The following is a 20,815-nucleotide window of genomic DNA, read 5'->3' on the forward strand; positions in this document are numbered from 1 at the left end:
CATGAGTGAATCATCAAACATTCATACACCTCAACAGTTCCAGTGCCCAATCACATTCACAGGAATGGAATGGAATTAATGATGAGATGATCATCACCTCTTGCATCACCCCCCTGCCCCACTCTACTCCAGCCCTACTCTGCTTTGCCCTGCTGAAGAGAATTAAAATGACAGCAACACTAGCCAGGATTAACATGACAAAAGGTGATGGATGATCACAGCACAGCACAGCACAGGGGAGCTCTTGACTTGACTTGTCCTTGTCACTTTGCATTGCAGATTAAGTCAGACGGTACATAATTAGAACAAACAAACAGTCACAGCACAGGGTACTCACTAGCTAGCTAGGAACCAAAGAACCAACGGTAAGCAGCAGCAACCAACACAGGTAGGTAGGTAGGTAGGTTGCTCATCTACCACTACATCATCATCATCATATAGCATAGCATAGCATAGATGATTATTTGATTTGATGCCAACAACACCTCTTCATATTCATCAGGGATCGATCGATCAAGGATGGATCAGGCGTATATTACGCCTGATGAGAGCGACATGAGGAGAATGGCGGCCCGCTCCTCCTCGCCCAGGCACGACGGCTTCCTCCGCCGCATCTGTCGCCGCCGCCGCTGCTGCTTCAGCACCGCGTCCTTGGCAAAGCCCACCATGTGGAGCTCAACGGTGTGCGTCGTCCTCGCCTTAGTCTTCTTGCTCGCCTTCTCCTCGCCGGCCTTCTCCTCGCCGGCCTTGGCCTTGTCCTCCTCCTCCTCCTCCTCCTCCTTGCTAGAAGCCTGGGCGGCCTCGGCTGCGGCAACGGCAGCCTTGATGGCGTCGTCCCTCTTGGGCTTCCGCTTGGCCTCCGGGTCGAGCCCCATGGCCACCCGCCGCCTCTTCCGGTACCGGATCCCGCAAGCGTTGCACAGCGACTGCAATCAAATCAATTCAAATCAGATCGGATCAGGCATTCAACCATTGATCGCAGCGAAGCGAGCAACAGGAGAGGAATCGACAGCAACAGGACAGATCGAACAAGGGGAAAAGAAGAAGGAAACAAGTAAAGAGCGTACCTTTGGTCCGTTGGGTCCGCCGCGCCAGAGCGGCGTCTTGGTGGTGTTGCAGTCGTCGCAGGCCTTGGGGTCGCCGGAGGCGGCGCGCTCCTCAGGATCCGCCGCCGCCTCCACCTGGACCATCTCCGCCGGCGACATCTATGGATCGATCGCTGCCGCTACGCCGATCGGCCACTACTGCTCCGATGGCTTGATCAAGCAATCGCTTGATCGCGCGGGGAAGGGAGGGAAAAAAGTTTGGATTCCGCGGGCGGCGGCTCGGGTTTGGTTCGAATGGAGGCGCAGGGGTTTGGGTTTATCTATCCTCTGCTCTGAGGTGTGGAGCGAGTGAGGTGAGGTTTAGCTTAGCCGAGAAAGGTGTCTGTTTTTTTAGCGGCGGCGGCGCGTGGGAACCCTAATCGCGACCCCCGACTGCCCTCACTGTGAATTTACCACTCTGCCCCCGCTCGGCCCACCCAAAGCCCAACCGATTCAACGCTTTCTGGTGCTGCACGGGTTCAGCCCATCAGAAAAAAACAATCTTTTTTTTCGGATGACCAGAAAAAAAAAACAATCTTTTTCCACACTGCCTAATCCTAATCCACTCCGCGTGCCAATACAAAATCAACACCTTTTTGCTCTACCCGTAAAAGAGACTTTTTTGTTCTAAAAAATACCAAATCTTTTTTTTTGGAAAGTGTGTGTGTGTGTCTAAAATAAATAGCCAAGTGCCCTACTCCTATACCAGTTATTAGTTTACAAATTACAAATCATCATCAAAACTCCAGGGAAGAGAGAGAGAATATTTTGAGCCAGTTCCAAGCCAAAGTTTCCTTCATCTTGGATCAGCGCAGCTCGGGGTGGCGGAGAGTGTTGGGGAACGAGGACGACTCGTCCTCCTCCCGCATCAGGTTGTCCATGATCATGTCGTGGGACCGCACCGTGCCCGACCGAGCCCCCGCCGGCGAGAACGGGAACGACGCCCTCCGCTCCAACGCCGACGCCTCGCTCGGGGGACGCTCCAGCGCAATCGCCTCCTGCACCTCCTTCACCACCTCCGCCATGCAGGGGCGCCTCCTCGCGTCCGCGTCGATGCACCGCACCGCCGTCTCCGCCACCTTCCACACCGAGTGCACGTCCCGGTACTCCCCGGAGATGGCCGGGTCCACCACCGCCTCAATGTCCCCGCTCTCGTAGTAGAACTTGGCCTAAAGCATTTTCATTTTGTTGTTTTCAGTGTGTCAGTAGCTGCTTCCACACCACTGAATGAATGACTCAAGAAAATGCTGACTGACCCATGGCCCGATGTTGCGGAAGTGGTCGCCGAAGGTCATGGCCGAGATGGGCGGCCGCCCCGAGATGAGCTCCAGCAGGATGATCCCGAAGCTGTACACGTCGCTCTTCTCCGTCAGCTGCTGGGAGATGTAGTACCTGCATGTTCCACAGACGCAGCACGCATGCATACGTTACTATCTATCTGAAACCTTGCCATTTGCAAGCAAGCTGAAACTGCAGTCTGCAGTTTTGGGTTCAGTTGGCCTGAGAGTCAAAAAGGGCTGGTGAGAAGCGAGCACTGACTGTGGATCCAGGTAGCCCAGCGTGCCGCGGACGTTGGTGGACGCGTGGGACTCCTCCGCGACCAGCTTCGACAGACCAAAGTCCGACACCTTGGCCCGCATCTGCTTGTCCAGCAGGATGTTGCTCGTCTTGATGTCCCGGTGGATGATCGACGGCGTGCACCCGCTGTGAAGGTACTCGATCCCTGCATCCAAATTCAGTTTCTACAGGTTCAAACATATACTGCTATCTGAACGTATGCTCATGTCTGAATTTACTGAATACTAACCTTTTGCTGAATCCTCTGCAATCTCAAGTCGCTGAATCCAGCTAATATGTTTGTCACGCCCTGCAAACACACAGTTTGATCATGTCTGATTTAAAGAAAATCTTTCTTTTTATATTTGAGCCAATAAATACGGGAACAAAAGGAAAATTACCATGGAGATGCTCTTTGAGAGTCCCATTCATCATGAACTCATACACCAGGATGTTCCTTCCGTCTTCATGACAGTAACCTAGAAACGCCACCAGGTTCCTGTGGTGTATCCTTGACAGCAAGGACACCTGAACAAATTAACAGCAACAGATGTCGAAAATCACTCACTTGACACGCACGCCCGCCATATCCAAGGCTATAATAGCATTCTCCTGGCAAACCAATTAACAGCCTACCTCATTCGTGAACTGCTTCTTCCCCTGGTACGAGTCATTCGTCGGCACCTTCACCGCGATCTCCCTTCCGTCCGGCAGCTTCCCGTAGTACACTATCCCGAAACCCCCGGAACCAATCCTGTTCTCAAAATTCTTGGTCGCCGCTTCGAGGTCGCATAATCTGAAGGGATGGCAAGTCTCGGTGGCGATTTCGCATGACGGCGCGTCTGACTTGTGCAGCTTGTGTGCGGGCGGGGCCGCCTTTGTAAGGTCATCTGGACCACAGAATGAGTGAAGGTTATACAAGAGTTGACAACACTCACACGCACACAGAAGGAAACACTACAAGAAAAATATAACAAGATGTGAGGAGGCGACCTTCTGGTGGTGAGCTCTTCTTGTTGGCTTTGCGTGTCAGCACGTAGCAACAGAGGGAAACTGCAAGCAACAAGGATACTCCAAGCAGCGCAGATATGATGATTACCAGGTGGTGCTTCTCTTGATTCCCTGCCTTCAGGTCCATATTGCCAGCATAGCTGAAAATTTTACAGCGAGGAAAGCTTAAATATTAGTAGCTGACAGCAAGCTATTTAAATAACCGTTGCTGGAATAATATACTAATTAATATAGTGTATGAAGGAAAGAATACCGACTTGAAAATAATGCCTCTGCTTTTCAGAGCCTTGGGGATATACCCAGACAGCTTGTTATTCTGAAGATAGCTGCATTATATGTAGAATAATATTGGGCAGTCAGTTCACAAAGGCATGCTATTCTCTTTGTTATGACCAAATTTTTGGTATTACAACTGACTAGGTGTTAACATGGCAGGCAAACTGCAGTTAATTGGACAGAAATTAAGCAAGGGTTTGATGAAAGACTCACAGCTCGGTGAGCTTGGGCAAGCTGCTCAAATATGAAGGTACACTGCCAGTAAGCTGGTTGTTCTCAAAGTGACTGCATTTTTATTCAGTGAGAAAATTAATGAACTATCCATTCATGAGAAAGACGCAATCAGTGGTAGTGGGAGGTGAAAAATCTGAAATGAGGCAGGTGACTCACATGATTGAGAGGTTCGAAGAGGCGGCGAGGTCTGGAATCGGACCCGTCAGCATGTTATCATCAAGTCGGCTGCAAATAAATTCATGATCTATCAGGACATGTGTAGAAGGAATAGAATAGAGGTGTTAATTCATGGTTTAATCAGGAGAACATTCTTTGAGCAGAAAGGCAATGATGAAAATTGTTACATTTCTGCTAAGAATGACAAAGCCACTAGTTCCGGAGGTACGCCCCCTGTCAAGTTCTTCCCTGAAAGATTTCTGTTCATAACTAAAGGTTGTTAAAGTTCAGATATACACTAAACATTTAGCACAAGATCAGGGAACGATATAATGGAGAGTTAAGTGAATGAACGTACATTGAAACCACTCTTAGTTGTGGTTCTGAGGAGCATCTGACCCAGGACCACGGCGAGGGCCAGCAGGGATCGCCGCCTTCGTTGGCCCAATCACCCAAGGACGTGTACCGCGACGCGAGGCTTGCCATGGCCAGTGCGTCCGGGGACCCGGGCTCAATCTCGACATACTTGTAGATCTCGAATGCGTTGAGAATGGGTCCCCTGGACGAGTCGTTGGTCTTTCTGAACGCGAATGACAGCACGAAGGGTAGTGACACGTTATAGTAGCCCGGCTGGTAGAGCCGTAGCTTCCCAGGAGCATTCTCACCGACGTCGACGGTGGCCTTGCTAACGTCAGGTAGGCCAGGGATGAAGAGCTTGAACTTGCGCGTCTCGGGGACGACGGACTCCTCGATCTCAGCGAAGTAGCTGAAGGCCCAGCCATCCCCCGGAAAGCCGTTGAGGTTGAGCCGATAGGTGAGCTCACCAAGGGTGCCTACGACGGCGGTCTGCATCACCTTCTCCGGCGGCCTCTCGCTCGTGGCGACAAACACCGGCTTGTCGGTGGACACGTTGACGGTGCCGGGCGCCGCGTCGACCAGGTAGTTGGCCCGCCGGACCATGTCCGATTCCCATATCCGGTCGTACGGATCATCAGGATACCTGCATTCATAGAATTAACCATGATCATCAAATCATTAACTTTTTAAAGAACTGTTAACTGATTATGATCAAAACAACAGAAGCTAGAAGAAAGGAAATCTATTCTTTGAAACAGAAAAGAAGAAGAAAGAGATTTTGTTGTACATGAATCAGTTTATGGGCGGACCCCAACTCACTGCCTGATGGTAACTGGCAAAGGATTGTGACTTGTTACATGGAAATAATATTCCTCCATGATAGGTCTTTTTTTTTTGGGATTCTGGAAAAACTGGTAGATGTGATTTTGTTTGTCTGCACACAAGGTTGACTTGGTGGGCTTTCAAGAAACAAGGAAGGAGAACATTTCTCCTGGTTTTTTACAACCCATTTTCTAGCAGAGTCGACTATGCTTGACATCACCTCCCAGCCGAAGGTTCTGCCGGTGGAACCTTTGGTTGGGTCTTAATAAGGAAAAGTTTGAAATGCCGTCAGTTTCTCGACATAAACTCTGTTGTCAGACAGTGGTTAAAAAGAAAAAGGAAAAGAAAAATGTGAGTTTGTTTGGTTATGAACCCAATTAAGCCCAACATACCCATGTTGGTACAACCGTTTTGGAGATCAGTTTAACTTTCTCCGAGGAAGAGATCAGAAATGCTATCTTGTGGAGCAAAATTAGTTCTTCTTCTTCAGGTTATCCCTTTTTCGAATTCCTTCTTACTTGCTCTCTGTTGGCAATTCATGCCATTTATTTAACACACAGATGTCTCATATTTCTGTGTGTGTGGTTTTGGTGGCCTAGGCGTTCCATAAAATTTGGGTTAAATTGCTTGACCACAATTTGAGTAAAAAAATCACCATTTGGGGGCATGTACTGTAAGAACTGTAATTGATTATGATCAAAACAACAGAAGAAGAATAAGAATTAAATCTATTCCTTGAAACATAAAAAATGAAAAATAAAAGGTATTTTGGTGCACGTGAATTAGACGGCGCTGCTTTTGGTGATGAACACCCTGATATTTCCCTGCCTGGCAATATTGATGTTTCTGTTACGGATGAATCCCAGCCAACTGCATGATGGTAATTGGGTAAGTATAATTACAAACAGAGGCTTGTGACTTGTTACGTAGAAATTAAATCCCTCCATGATATGCCTTAGTGCTGTAAGAGGATTTGGAAAAACAGAATCTGATGGTGGAACCTTGGTTGGGTTTTCACAAGGAAAAGTTTGAAACCTTACCGGTTTCTTGACATAAATTATGTTTTGTGACAGTGGTTAAAAGGGAAAATGGTGAGTTTGTTTGGTTATGAACCTAAGACCAACATCCACCTTGTTGGTTCAACCCTTTTTTGTAAAAACTCTGGTCTGCTCTGCTCTGCTCTCTGATCCAGAGAAGAAATCTTTATGAAAACGTTTCCCAGCTTGTTATTCTGAAGAGATGTTTTGGAGGAAAATGGGTTCTTTTTCAGGCTAGCAGTTTTGTCAAAATCCCTTGTTACTTGCTCCCTGGTTGGAAAAATCATGCAACAGACAGATGTCTCAATTTTGTGTTTTTGGGGATGTTGATGGTAAACCAAAAATATGACTTGACCAATTGGGGCATGGTTTGTAAGAGCAAGGAACTCCAAATCTGAAGGAGGATATTAATCTACAGACCAAAAAAGACACTAGTTTGCTGGAGTTGACAAATTTTGGTTTTTAAATAAAATTGGTTGACCAGAATTTACCTGTGTAAAAAAAATTCACCATTTTTGGCATGTTCAAATCCAGTGATTTTTAGAAAGAGTAGCAACACTGGAAAGATGATTACATGTTCAAATCAAGATAAGAAGAAGTAGGAAAGAAATGGGGGAAAAGAAAGAAGCGGCAGACCTGACGGGATCCGGCGAGGGGGCGCCGAAGTTGATGCGGGCGGCGAGGGCGAGGAAGGCGCGGGCCTCCGCGTCGGTGCGGTACAGCGACCCGTTGAGCGGCCGGAGCTCTAGGGTGGATATAAAGGGCCGGCCGGTGGTGGCGTTGGAGAGGCAGACGGAGACGGTGGAGGACTGCGCCAGGACGACCGCTTCCCTTGTGACGAGGCGTGCGCCGTCGTAGACGACGACGGGAGACCAGCGGGTGGCGCCGAGGTAGAGGTCGAACTCCGGGAAGGCGTCGTCGCCGTCGAAGCCGGCGTAGAGGAAGGTGGCCCGCAGCAGGTAGCGCGCGCGGGTGGCGACCGGGAGGGCGTAGCAGTGCTTGGCGCCGTCGGACGGGAAGGCGCGCAGCGTGGCGTACTGGGTGTCGGTGCTGGAGGTGTTGGGGGTGGAGATGGGGGTGCCGGTGGCGATGAGGCCGGCGTCGGAGGTCCAGCGCAGGCCCCGGGCGTCCGTGTAGTTGGCGGCGCCGCCGCAGTCGATGCTGAGGAAGCCTGCAGCAAATTAAATTAATACTGTAGGAGGCAGCTTCAGTTAGTCAGCTAGTTAACCTCATCAAAAAAAGATTAAATCAATTATCTGTGGTGATGGATCTACTAGCAGGATAGTGAGTGATTCAAAACATCCATGGATGAATAGTTAGAGGCCATCATGCAGTACTTGGTGGTACAGTACTAGTGCAAATTGAAGTAGTAGTAGTAGTAGTAGTACTGAAATGAAATATACATCAGTGGTTGGTGTTACTGATGAATTGGCATGGAGATGCAGTGTGATTAGATAAATCTCACTAGCTTCATGATAGTACGTACGTACAGTAGTACACAACACCGATGAATTACGGGCACATCATCCATCATGCAGTACATCCGAGCTACTCCTGATTAAATCTCACTGGCTAAATGAATGAATGATAGTGCATGTGCGTGAAGCTGTTTGCAAATACTTATGTAATACAGACAGAAGCTGCTGATTTATCCAGTGGTAGCTGACGGATCAATTAGCAGAGAAGAAGAAGAAGAAGAAGAAGAAGAAGAAGAAGAAGAAGGAGAAGAAGAAGAAGAAGAAGAAGAAGAAGAAGAAGAAGAAGAAGAAGAAGAAGAAGAAGAAGATACTAACCAGGCATCTGAGCTCGTGACACGGCGGGGAAGGAGGAGCAGAAGAAGAACAAGATGATGTAAAGCCGAGCAAGATGAAGAAGAAGAGGAAGCCGCCGCCGCCGGTGCAGGTAGCAGCAAGATGAAGAGGAAGAGGAGGAGCGGTGTTGCGTTGGAGGAGTCTCGGCGGCCATTGTATTGTGGCCTTGCTAGCCGCCCGGCTGCTCTGCCTATCGGAGCAGACCAGTGGTCGCCGGCCGTCACGTCGGTGTTTCTTACTTGCTTGGTTGCTACGTAAGCATATATCTATCTATCTATGGTGGATCAGTAGCCTGCCCCTCCCAGAGATGTACATGGAGATGATGGCCTCCTCTTCAATCTATCCATCTGGGTGATTGATTGATTATAGCACTCCACTGGAGTAGTAGTAAAACAGACAGACAGACAGACAGACAGAGGGGATGGGGAAAGTGAAGCACCTCTCCTCTCCTCTAGAGTGGAGGGAGGAAGAAAGCAGAGCTGTGCAGTGTGAAGAGGGAGGGAGGGAGGAGCAGCACCACCACTGTTAAGCAAAGCAAAGCAACAAAGCAAAGTAGTAAAGCACACCACCACTCACTCACTCACTCAACCTAAGCTAAGCTACAAGAGGAGAGGAGAGAGAGATGTGCAACACTCACTCTGTAAAGTTGCCATGGAATCGCTCCGTGCCTTTTTCCCAATCCGTCCGTCCGTCCGTCCTTTTGTTTTTGTTGCATCCATTCATCTCACCTTCCTTTTTACACTACCATCCTCTCTGTGCAACAAGTAGCCAATGCATGCATTTGTATCCAGGCTAACTGCATGCACTCTCTTGCCCAACAATGATGGCATTTCTAGCATATCACCGTCCCCATCCCATAATGTAAGAGACACTTCACTAATATTAATAACACTCTTACATTATGAAACAGAGGGAGTAAATAAAAGGGTGTGGTTACATCTCGCTCGACTAAGACATCGGAGACGTGAAGGACTTTACCTCCACCAACGTAGTCGACCTAGTTTTGTAACCCTGGGACCCCCGGTATGCTATATATAAGCTGAGGGTCGGGCTCGTCGTAGATCATATTCAATCCCTTGGTACTTTACCTGAAGTATCAATGCAATGCACACAAGCATGACGTAGGGTATTATCTCCTTCGTGAGAGCCCAAACCTAGGTAAACCGTGCCTCCTGTTACCATCGTGTCAAGTCGCACAGTTAGGATACCCTACCAGAGATATGATGAGATTAAAGATCCAGCTGCATGCATCACGAAAAGATCATTAAGCTTTTCTTCATGCCCAGCTGCAGCTAGAGCATCCATCACAAAGATGAGATTAAAGAAGATCCAGCTCCAGCTCCAGCTGAGGGACCCATGATCAACCATCATGCCAGATTATTGTCAGTCCAGTGCACATGCATCCTCCTCCTTTCCCTTTCTTTTGCATTCCTTTCCTTTCAAACGGGTTGGAAAATAACCATGCATTCATACTACACTACACTAGTAAGTAAAGCAGAGAGAATGAAGGAACATGTTATTAAGAATATATATAAACAATGCATGCAAAGTTGGTATGCCTTTTCTTCGTCAGCCATGCCCATGCAAGTCACTGCATCCAGCAACTATTTACTGCTACTCTGTAACTAACTGCACTCTCTCTTAGCCACTAAGCAGGAGAAAAATCTGATCTTTCCATCCATCCATCCATCCTCCATGAGATGAAATCAGATTAGGCTCCAGCTGCATGCATGCATCATGAAAAGAAAGATGCTGAAGCTGGAGCATCCATCCATCTCCATCTCCATCAGATGAGATCAGATTGAGCTCCAGCTCCAGTTACAGCTGCAGCTGAGGGATCCATGAGCTATCATGCCAGCCAGACAGCCAGGTAAGGTGATTCTCACTCAAATTAAGCTGGGCTGAAACTGACTCAAGCATCTGTCTTCCTCCCTTTCTTTTTCTCTCTTCCTTTCACATTACCTTTACTTTCCAAAGGCAAATAAAAATACAATACACACACACATACATACATACATACATACATACATACATACTAAAGCAGAAAGATAGATAGATAGATGGATAGATGAGCATGTTTAGTTTACAAGAATATAAACAAGCAAAGAATGCATGCATGCATTTCAAAAGTTGGCATCTACTGCTACTGCTACTGCTTGCCTTTGCTGCTTTATCAGCCCATGCCCATGCAGGTCACTGCATATGCATCCCACTGCAGCACAAGCCTTGACAAATCTACCAAGCCTGCCTAAAGCATGCCGCGTATCACACTATCAGTTACTACCAGTGAAATTACTAGTCATGCCAAATAAGATACTCCTCCTCATCATATAAAAGCTAGCTAACCAGCACATAGATGCATCAATGCTCCTCTGCTCTCATATTAGACCAACCACAACAACAAGAATAACAACTAGAGTTAACTAGTGACCACCAACCAATAGCAGTCTCATTCACCACACAATTCAACCAGACAACACAGACAGACTTTCAGGTAAGGTACCAACAAAGTCACCAGGTTTTTACACCAACATGCATCCAATCCTCACATGCAACCATGCCATAGTCTTTTTACATCTTACTACTGGAGTACTTAATAACAAACACCTCTCAGCATCAGCATCAGCATCCAGGGAGCATGCCATGCCACCATCTCCAAAAAGAGACCACCACAAAGCCTTGCTTTCTTACTCTTACTCTTCTTACTCCTCCTTTTAACACAACCAGAAAGCTACCACCACCTAAATAACAAACACCTCCTCCTCTTCACCTGAAACCAACAAACACAGCAACACAGCATCAGCACATGCAGCTCAATGCAACAAACACAGGGAAGGGAAGCATCATCATTACACGGCGGCAGCAGCAGCAGCAGCAATAAATAAATCATCATATCCAATTACCTCTCTCCTTCACCTCCAGCAGCCCTGTTCACCCCTGCTTCGGCCCGTCCTCAACCCGGAACGCGGCCGTGGCGCACGGGAAGTCGGTGAGGCGGAAGCTGTCGAGGCCGGGCCTGAGGGCGACGATCTTGCCCGCACCGCCGAACGCCGCCTCTGCGTCCGCGCGCCGCCTGAACACCACCTGGGCCGAGCTGGAGTGCTCGTCTGTCTCCGTCCTCGCCTCGCTAACGGGCCCGTACTGGCTGAAGATCTCGATGAGGTCGCCACGCGAGGGCACCGCGCCCGGCTTGCTGAAGTGCAGCACCAGGCCCGTCAGCGACACGTCCTCCTCGGCCCCGTTCGCCTTCCCGTTCTCTGCCTCTGCCAGCAGCATCTCATCTTGCTTCATCTCGTCGTCACGCCGCTGCTTCTTGCTTGATCTCATCTTGCCCTTGTCCTTCTTCTTTGCCAGACTAGACAGCGGTTCCTCCACGTTTATGAGAATGTCAGACCAGTAATTGTCCTTCATATCATCACACACCACCGGCGGCTCTGATGGAGCAGGTGAGCTCTTTGCTGCCTTCTCAGACATCTCTGCTTCAGCATGAGGACTAGACACTTTGTCTGATGGCTTCTCAGCTATCTCCTCGTCGGCAGGGGGGCAACAAACTTTCTCTGTTGCCTTCTCAGGTGTCTCCACATCGGCAGGGGGGCTAGAAACCTCATCTGCTGCCTTCTCAGGTGTCGCCTCATCAGCATGGGGACTAGACACTTTCTCTGCCGCCTTCTCAGGTATCGCCTCATCAGCATGCGGGCTAGAAACTTCCTCTTTTACCTTCTCAAGTGTCTCCTCACCGGCAGGGGCATTAGAAACTTTCTCTGTTGCTGCCGTCTCAGGTGTCTCCTCGTCGGCAGGAGCACTAGAAACTTTCTCTGCTGCTGCCGTCTCAAGTGTCTCCTCGTCGGCAGTGGCACTAGAAACATTCTCTGTTGTTGCCTTCTCAAGTGTCTCCTCGTCAGCAAGGGGACTAGAAACTTCCTCTTTTACCTTCAAAAGTGTCTCCTCGTCGGCAGGGGCAAGTGAAACTTCATCTGCTGCCTCCTCAGGTATCGCTTTTTCTGCTGCCTCCTCAGGTATCACCTCATCAGCATTGGGACTAGAAACTTTCTCTGCTGCCTTCTCAGGTGTCGCCTCATTAGCAGGGACACTGGAAACTTCATCTGCTGCCTTCTCGGGCATCACCTCATCAGCATTGGGACTAGAAACTTTCTCTGCTGCCTCCTCGGGTATCGCCTCATCGGCACTGGGACTAGAAACTTTCTCTGCTGCCTCCTCAGGTATCACCTCATCGTCAGCATGAGGACTAGACACTTTGTCTGCTGCCTCCTCAGGCACCTCCAAGTCAGCATGAGGACTAGAAACATTGTCTGTTGCCTTCTCAGGTATCTCCTCGACAGCATGAGGACTAGAAATTTCGTCTGCTGCTGCTTCCTCAGGCATCTCTTCGTCAGCATTGGGACTAGAAACTTTGTCTGCTGCTGCCTTCTCAGGTATCTCCTCGTCAGCATCGGGACTAGAAGCACGGCAGCCTGTGTTGGCTGCCTCCTCCACATCAGAAGTACAGGCACGAGCGCTCTTCAGGAAATCAGTCAAGAAGCTAGCGCTTGCAGGGGCGATCTTCCCCATCTTCTCAGCATCACTTGCTCCGACACACAGCTGTGACAGCATTTCACCACAAGACGGTGAGTCTTCTGCCACGGCACCTTTCTTGCCCTTATCCAGCTTAACAGAGCGTGGAGACTTGTCTGGAACAGTCACTTCACTGTTTTTGGCCCTACGCGATCTCGTCTGAGAAGCTTCACCGTTAGCTTTGACAACAGGGGTTTCCTGTGGCTTCGGTTCAGCAGCTTTGCGCCTTGCGGACCTCTTGGAAGACGTATCGCCTGATATGCCACCATTGGCTTTGACAACAGGTGATGCCTGTGACTTCTGCCCAGCAGCTTTGCGCTTCACTTCTCGAGCTTTCGTGGAACCCTTGGGAGAAACAGGCTGTGGCTGGGAAGACAAATCCCCCAATGTGTCGAGCTTCTTTCGTTTCCTGGTGTGCATTGAATCCTTCATATCACGGTCATCAGGACCCTCTGGTTCCTCAGTTGATTCAGGAAGAGAACCTTTTCCCTTAGTCTTTGATGAACCCTTTGTAACACGGTCAGGATCCTCAGTTGATTCAGGCAGAGAGCGTTTACCCCTAGTCTTTGCTGTACCCTTTGTGCCGCGGTCAGGATCCTGACGTTTCTCCGCTGATGCAGGCAAAGAACGCTTCCCTCTAGTCTTCATTGTATCATTTTTATCACGGTCTGGGTCCTCAGGTTCCTCGGCTGAAGAAGGCAAAGAACTTTTTCCTCTAGTCTTCACTGTACTTCTCGTATCACGCTCAGGTTTCTCGGTTGATGAGGCCACAGAACGCTTCTCTCTGGTGTTCATTGTATCCTTATCGCGGCCTGGATCCTCAGGTGTCTCAGTAGAAGCAGGCAAAGAACGCTTCCCTCTGGTGTTCGGTGTAGCCTCAGGTTTCAGGATTGAAGAAGGCAAGGGACGCTCCGCTCGAGCCTTGCTCTTACCACCTGCTGAAGGGTTAGGGGTAGCTGTCTCTGCCAGAAGTTCAATAAGCGTCTTCTTCTTCCTGCCAAGCTCTGAGACTGCAAAGGGTGCATTCTCTGTTGCTGAGTGTACATCAAGGTGCAACCTTTTCTTGAGAGGAGAAACTCTAAGTCCATCCCCATCCTTTGTGATTGTGGTTTTATCCTTGTGGCGTGCAGAACCCGCTCTACGCCCTAGATTGTTCTCCTTGGGCAAAGCAGCATCTTTATCTTTTACCTTTGTGGTTTCACCAGCATCCTTCTTCCTCGGCCATTTCATAACCTCCAAAGCCTCTACAATCTTGTGGCTGGACCTTAGCCTACGCCCTGATTTTCTCTCACTCAACATGCCATCCACAGCATCCATGGAGGTGTCTATGATCCTGTTACTGGCTGAACTCTTCTTACTGGACTTCCTTTTCTTGCTCGGTGTATCATCTGCCGCCACTCTACTCGGCGTTGAACTGCCAGTACCAGTGGCCTTTTCCTTTGCAGGCTCTGGCAGAGACTCTTTCTTCTTCTTCTTTGCCGACCTCGTACTGATCTTGGAATTCGTTTCCTTGCTCAATGCACCATCTGTCGCCCCTCCACTGGGCATAGAGCTGTCCTTATTCTCAGCACCTTCCTTTGCAGGATCTGGTAGAGACTCTTTTTTACCTGCGTCTTTCTTCTTCTTCTTCTTTGCCGACCTCGTACTGCTCTTGGAATTCGTTTCCTTGCTCAATGCACCATCTATCGCCTCTGCACTGGGCATAGAGCTGTCCTCATTCTCGGCAACATCTTTTGCAGGCTCTGGTACAGACTCATTCTTATCTGCATCTCTCTTCTTCGTCTTTGCCGAACCCTTACTTTTCTTCGACTTTCTTCCCTTGCTCACTGTATCATCTGTCGCCTCTGCACTGGGCATAGAGCTGTCCTCGTTCTCAGTCACTTCCTTTGCAGGCTCAGTTACAGAGTCTGTCTTGTCTGTGTCCTTGGAGGTGTCGTTCTTCTTCGTCTTTGCTGAACTCCTAGTAGCTCTCCTTGACTTCCTTCCCTTGCTCGATGTATCATCTGCCGCCCCGCTGCTGGGCATAGAGCTGTCCTCATCCACATCATCTTCTTTTGCAGGCTCTGCCTCTGGTAGAGACTCGCCCTTATCTGCCGTGTCTTTGGAGGTGTCTTTCTTCTTGCTCTCTGCTGCACTCTTGCTAACTCTCTTCGACTTCCTTTGCTTGCTCAATGTATCATCCGTCACCTCCACACTCGGCATAGAGCTGTCCCCATTCACATCATCTTCTTTGGCAGGCTCTGCCTCTGGTTGAGACTCGCCCTTATCTGCTGTATCTTTGGAAGTGTCTTTCTTCTTTTTCTCTGCTGAAGTCTTGCTACCTCTCTTCGACTTCCTATGCTTGGTACTGGGCATAGGGGTGTCCTCAACTATGGCAGCATCTTTGTTTGCAGGAGCTTCTCCCTTATCCGCTGCATCTTCGGAGGTGTCCATGATCCTGTCCCTGGGCATAGGAGGGCTGTCCTCAACATCAATGGCCACTTCTGGTTCCTTTGCAGGAGCATCTCTCTTGCGCGATGAGCTCTCACCACCATGCCTCGATCTCTTCTCCTTGGCCGGAGCATCGCCATCCCCGCCGCCCTTCTCCTCCGTCCTCTTCCTCTTTGTCTGTTGTGTTGCTGCCACATCAGCCTCAGCCTCAGCCTCAGCCTCAGGAGCAACGGCAGCAGCAACGTCCTCAATCCCCTGGTAGATGACAAACTCAGGGAGCTCCATTGGACACCTCAACCGGTTGAAAGACCTGAGCTGCGCCATGGCGGTGGCAAGGTCGAGACGATCGGCGCCGGCCAGCGGGCTTCTCCCCAGCGCTGAAATGTAGTCGACGAACGGCTTGGCACGGAACGAGTCCCTCATGTACACCTCGTCCACCACGGCGCCGTACGCCCCCTCCCTGATCCCGGTGTTCTGAATCTGCTGCTTCCTGGCGACGGTGGGCGGGGAGCAGGAGCAGGAGAGGCCGGCCTCGATGCGGCGGGTGACCTCCTGCAGCGCGGCGTCGACGGCGGCGACGTAGCTGGAGACGGTGCTCTGGGCGGCGAGGCGGGGGAAGTGGGCGCGGAAGGGGCGCAGCACGGAGGGGTCCATCCAGGCGAAGGTCCGGTCCCAGAAGTAGGCGACGAGGGGCGCGCCGGGCCTGGCGTGCCGGAGCGCGAGCTCGGAGGCGTCGGCGGCGTCGAAGACCTGGGCCGGCCACCAGGGGTGGCTCCGCACCTTGCACCACACCACGTCGGGCGGCGCGAACCCCTGCTGCCCCTCCTTCTCCTCGTCCTGGAACGGGCAGTCGTACCGCGGCCGCGCGCCGGCGTCGTCCTCCTGCTCGCCGCCGCCCTCCTTGTGCAGCTTGGCGCGGCCGCGGCGGGGGCTCTTGAGGACCTCCTCCACCTCCGGGCGCATGACGCGGATGCGCGATGGGCGGGCGGGGGCCGGCCCCTCGCCCTCGGGGGCCTGCGCGGCCATGGCGGCGCCGCCGCTGCGCGAAAAGAAGCAACAAGGACAGGGGTTAGGGCACGGCGCGCTGGGGTTTGTACGGTGCAAAAGAAAAAGGCGCGATTTTTAGCCGAGCTTTCATTCCGAGGAGGGAGGGGGGAGAGGCAAGGGGCTTACCGTCGGGGAGATCTCTGCCGCCGGGGATCTCGCCGGAGGCGGGGGCGGGGGTGGATGGCAGCTGGCTGGCTGGAATGGGGAATCGGGGGAGAATGGATGGGAACACAGAGCCTATAGAGAGGAGGAACAGGAACAGTGGGAGGGTTTGGGGAATTCTCGTTAGGACAAGGGGCCACTGGTAAATAATGCCACCCTCTGCCTCTGGTTGATTTTGCAATTTGGCCCCGTTCTTGCTCCTGTATTTTCGAAAAGGGGTGTTCAATCACACCAAAAACATGATGCCTGCCTGATGATGAAATTTCCTTCTTTTTCTTTCATATAAATGTTAAGAAAGAAATGCACTAAATGAATTATCCCAAAATGAAATATCCGTGTGCGCGGAGCAATATAACTACGGATACATGCTATGTATAGCATTTATTGATTTCTGCTGGAAACAGATATGCAACGTAATTTGTCAGATACAGATGGACGGACGGTGTGTATTGATTCCAGTAGTATCATATGCGACAATAATTTGTTTGATACGGATGAACGGACGGTGTGTATCGATTCAAGTCGTACCATACGCAACAATAATTTGTCTGATGCGGATGAACGGACGGTGTATATCGATTCCAGTACTATCAGGTTTTTGTCAACCACACGGTGTATGCACCATTGCAGGCGTATACGGCGGCGGTTTCCTGCCATTGTGTTTTACTGGTTCACTTTTCTTCATTCACCGTCCATTGTAAGAATTTTTTTGATATTTTTGTTGAGTAACTAACGGAGAGGGGTAGCTTGTTACTGATTTTGCTGGTGTTTGTTCATCAGACTCTTTGACATTGGCTCTGATCATTGCAATTTTCATCTCCTTGTGGTACTCTTCAACGGTCTTTGGTCCCTTGATTTAACACTTGGAGCTTCTTGAAGATGTCACGAGCATAGTGCTTGGGCACAAATCTCGCTCTCATGATTCATCGCAAGTAGCAATGGGGCTTCTCCTTGCTTTTGTCGAAGTTCTTGTGTTTGTTTCCTTCATATGAGTGTGCAGTCGTCGAACTCAAGCGATGACATGGAAATGTTCTTCGGCTCGTCAAAGTTGTACACTTTGAAGATCATGTCCATCTTGAGGGCCCAAGAGATGTATCATTGGGGTAGATGACACCGGAGAACTTAGGCATTGCGAACTTAAGCTTCCAGAAGCATTCCTCGCCGTCTTGGAGGTCGTGTGGTCGTTGTTGTTCATTGTTGGAGTCGTCTTGGAGATTGAAAGGTTGAAGTTGCACTTGGAGTTGATGAGGTGGGTTTTCTTCATGCTCTTCATTGTTTGCTTCATGATCCATGCGAGATGTGTTGGCCATGTGCCGCATATCATGACGCTATTCTGCGTGACCTTCTCCTCTTGCCATGCTTCTCGTGCTTGATGTTATTGTTCGTTCAATTGATGTGTGAGAGCACGGAGGTGTCGTTACAATTGTGTTGCTTCGTCGGTGTGACGAGCTTCTTCTTGGTGATGTGCATTGCACTCTTCATCTGCTAGGCGGCACTCTTCTTGTTGTTGACTCCGTTCTTCTTTTTGATGGAGTTTTCCTGCTCGGTCATTAGGGGCATGTTGTTCGCATGCTTCATGTTCATGGTGTTCACGGTCAAGGATGTGGTCTATCAGTCCATTGCCCCGACGAGGAGGTGGAACTTGGTCTTCATGGTGGCATACAACTGTGACGCCTAGTATGAGAGAGCAATATGATGAATACCACGACGTGACTGCTCAAGCTCACTCATCCAGACAGGCGCACAGTGGACTTGATGGGACGCAAGAGGGATGGTCCAGTTGGACTTAAGATATGGCCAAGGACGGAGTGACCCGTCAGGGTCAGCTGACGTTGGTGGCCATGATGCAACCAGGACAAGGTCACACGAAGTCTCAAAGGTTGTCATCAACTACAACCTATTCCGAGGGCTCGCAGGAGTCAACAAAAGATGGCTGCAGGAGGTCTCTCAGAGTCACTACCTATAGGGCGGGAGAAAATACATGTCAGGGCTAGCTAAAATTATACCGAATCAATACAAATGAAGAACTCGGGATCAGGAGTAAGGTGTTACACCTCCCCGGTGGCCCGAACATGTGTATTTTTGCCTCTCCGTGTCGCGCGGAGTGAGTGGAGTGTTTAAACTCCTGGACGAACTATCTAGGAGTTGACAGTAGCTCTGATCTCTACAATTACCCATCGCCGGATGGTTATAAGAACAACTACTATGAAGTGTTTAAAAGCAGGGAGGAGACAGATGATGAATACTCCAAGTTCGTACCCAAAGAAAAGAGCAATAATGAAGTAGGCAAGGGTGCAGGTCAGATCGGATTGAGCGGGCTGAAGAACTTGATAATGTGCATCTAGTTTGTTGTCATTGTGGTGTTGATGTTATCATGTGCCTGGTTATAAAGATGCTCTACAGGTATCTCCGAAGGTGTTTGTTGGGTTGTGATACGTCTCCAACGTATCTATAATTTTTGATTGTTCCATGTTGTTATATTATCAATCTTGGATGTTTTATAATCATTTTATAGTCATTTTATATTATTTTTTGGTACTAACGTATTGACATAGTTCCAAGTGCTAGTTGCTGTTTTTTCCATTTTTTTACATCGCAGAAAATCAATATCAAACAGAGTCCAAATGCCACGAAACTTTACGGAGAATTTTTATGGGCCAAAAGGAACACAACGGGCCTGGCTGCGCCTGGGGGGTGCCCTGAGGGGGGCACAACCCGCCAGGGCGCGCCAGGAGGCCCAGGCGCGCACTGATGGGTTGTGCTCACCTCGGGTGCCCCCCGGACCGCCTCTTTGCTCTATAAATACCCCAATATTCCCAAAACCCTAGGGGAGTCGACGAAATATTGATTCAGCCGCCGCAGAGTCCAGAACCACCAGATCCAATCTAGACACCATCTCAGATGGGGTTCACCACCTCCATTGGTGCCTTTCCGATGATGCGTGAGTAGTTCTTTGTAGACCTTCGGGTCCGTAGTTAGTAGCTAGATGGCTTCCTCTCTCTCTCTCTTGATTCTCAATACAATGGTCTCTTGGAGATCCATATGATGTAACTCTTTTGCGGTGTGTTTGTTGGGATCGATGAACTTTGAGTTTTTGATCAGATCTATCTTTTTCTATATCCATGAAAGTATTTGAGTTTCTTTGATCTCTTTTATGCATGATTGCTTATAGCCTCGTATTTATTCTCCGATATTTGGGTTTTGTTTGGCCAACTTGATCTATTTATCTTGCAATGGGAAGAGGTGCTTTGTAGTGGGTTCAATCTTACGGTGCTTGATCCCAGTGACAGAAGGGGAACCGACGCGTATGTATCGTTGCTACTAAGGATAAAACGATGGGGTCTATCTCGTGTTCTTGATTTTGCACGATCTTGATGTACCGCGAGCTTTGCTATTATAGTTGAATCTTATGATGTTTCTCCCCCCTCTACTCTCTTGAAATGGGTTGAGTTTTCCCTTCAAAGTTATCTTATCGGATTGAGTCTTTAAGGATTTGAGAACACTTGATGTATGTCTTGCATGTGCTTATCTATGGTGACAATGGGATATTCACATGATCTACTTGATGTATGTTTTGGTGATCAACTTGCGGGTTCTGTGACCTTGTGAACTTATGCATAGGGGTTGGCACACGTTTTCGTCTTGACTCTCCGGTAGAAACTTTGGGGCACTCTTTGAAGTTTTTTGTGTTGGTTTGAATAAATGAATCTGAGATTGTGTGATGCATATCGTATAATCAAACCCGCGGATACTTGTGGTGACATTGGAGTATCTAGGTGACATTAGGGTTTTGGTTGATGTGTGTCTTAAGGTGTTATTTTAGTACGAACTCTAGGGTTGTTTGTGACACTTATAGGAATAGCCCAATAGATCGATCAGAAAGAATAACTTTGAGGTGGTTTCGTACCCTACAGTAATCTCTTCGTTTGTTCTCCGCTATTAGTGACTTTGGAGTGACTCTTTGTTGCACGTTGAGGGATTGTTATATGATCTAATTATGTTATCATTGTTGAGAGAATTTGCACTAGTGCAAGTATGAACCTTAGGCCTTGTTTCCAAGCATTGCAATACCGTTTTCGCTCACTTTTACCACTAGTTACCTTGCTGTTTTTATATTTTCAGATTACAAAAACCTATATCTACCATCCATATTGCACATGTATCACCATCTCTTCGCCGAACTAATGCACCTATACAATTTACCATTGTATTGGGTGTGTTGGGGACACAAGAGACTCTTTGTTATGTGGTTGCGGGG

The 20,815-nt window shown here is 49.2% G+C and overlaps 2 protein-coding genes across 3 annotated transcripts; both read right to left on the reverse strand.

Annotated features, from left to right (window-relative positions):
* Positions 1-244: 244 nt before the first annotated feature.
* Positions 245-1,427, reverse strand: LOC109743681 (uncharacterized). Its single transcript, XM_020303084.4, has 2 exons — positions 1,068-1,427; positions 245-926 (listed from the first exon to the last, which is right to left on the reverse strand). The coding sequence occupies exons 1-2, from the start codon at positions 1,203-1,205 to the stop codon at positions 525-527; spliced, it is 540 nt and encodes a 179-aa protein (XP_020158673.1). The 5' UTR covers positions 1,206-1,427; the 3' UTR covers positions 245-524.
* Positions 1,428-1,663: 236 nt separating this feature from the next.
* Positions 1,664-16,673, reverse strand: LOC109770663 (probable LRR receptor-like serine/threonine-protein kinase At1g67720). Of its 2 annotated transcripts, XM_073511410.1 has the most exons (17): positions 16,522-16,673; positions 11,282-16,387; positions 11,044-11,110; positions 9,435-9,555; positions 7,172-7,706; positions 4,678-5,319; positions 4,508-4,579; positions 4,320-4,388; positions 4,143-4,214; positions 3,911-3,979; positions 3,636-3,793; positions 3,279-3,532; positions 3,044-3,170; positions 2,893-2,952; positions 2,625-2,808; positions 2,342-2,477; positions 1,664-2,254 (listed from the first exon to the last, which is right to left on the reverse strand). In XM_073511410.1, exons 2-17 carry the CDS (start codon positions 16,372-16,374, stop codon positions 1,892-1,894), a joined length of 8,022 nt encoding a protein of 2,673 aa, XP_073367511.1. In that variant the 5' UTR covers positions 16,375-16,387; positions 16,522-16,673; the 3' UTR covers positions 1,664-1,891. The 2 variants fall into 2 exon arrangements, with proteins under 2 accessions (XP_073367511.1, XP_020185268.3); XM_020329679.4 differs by lacking the exons at positions 9,435-9,555; positions 11,044-11,110; positions 11,282-16,387; positions 16,522-16,673 and adding an exon at positions 8,329-8,949.
* Between the last annotated feature and the right edge of the window lie 4,142 nt (positions 16,674-20,815).

This window comes from Aegilops tauschii, chromosome 3 (assembly GCF_002575655.3).
Source record: "Aegilops tauschii subsp. strangulata cultivar AL8/78 chromosome 3, Aet v6.0, whole genome shotgun sequence".
Classification (NCBI taxonomy): domain Eukaryota; kingdom Viridiplantae; phylum Streptophyta; class Magnoliopsida; order Poales; family Poaceae; genus Aegilops; species Aegilops tauschii.

Excerpts from the sequence above, each read along its gene's own strand:
- LOC109743681 (XM_020303084.4), bottom strand. The coding sequence starts at position 1,205 with ATGTCGCCGGCGGAGATGGTCCAGGTGGAGGCGGCGGCGGATCCTGAG. Across the intron at positions 927-1,067 it reads GCGGACCCAACGGACCAAAG|TCGCTGTGCAACGCTTGCGG; the intron begins GTACGCTCTTTA and ends ATTTGATTGCAG.
- LOC109770663 (XM_073511410.1), bottom strand. The coding sequence starts at position 16,374 with ATGGCCGCGCAGGCCCCCGAGGGCGAGGGGCCGGCCCCCGCCCGCCCA. Across the intron at positions 4,215-4,319 it reads TCTTCGAACCTCTCAATCAT|TCACTTTGAGAACAACCAGC; the intron begins GTGAGTCACCTG and ends ATAAAAATGCAG. Across the intron at positions 3,980-4,142 it reads TTGCCCAAGCTCACCGAGCT|CTATCTTCAGAATAACAAGC; the intron begins GTGAGTCTTTCA and ends CATATAATGCAG.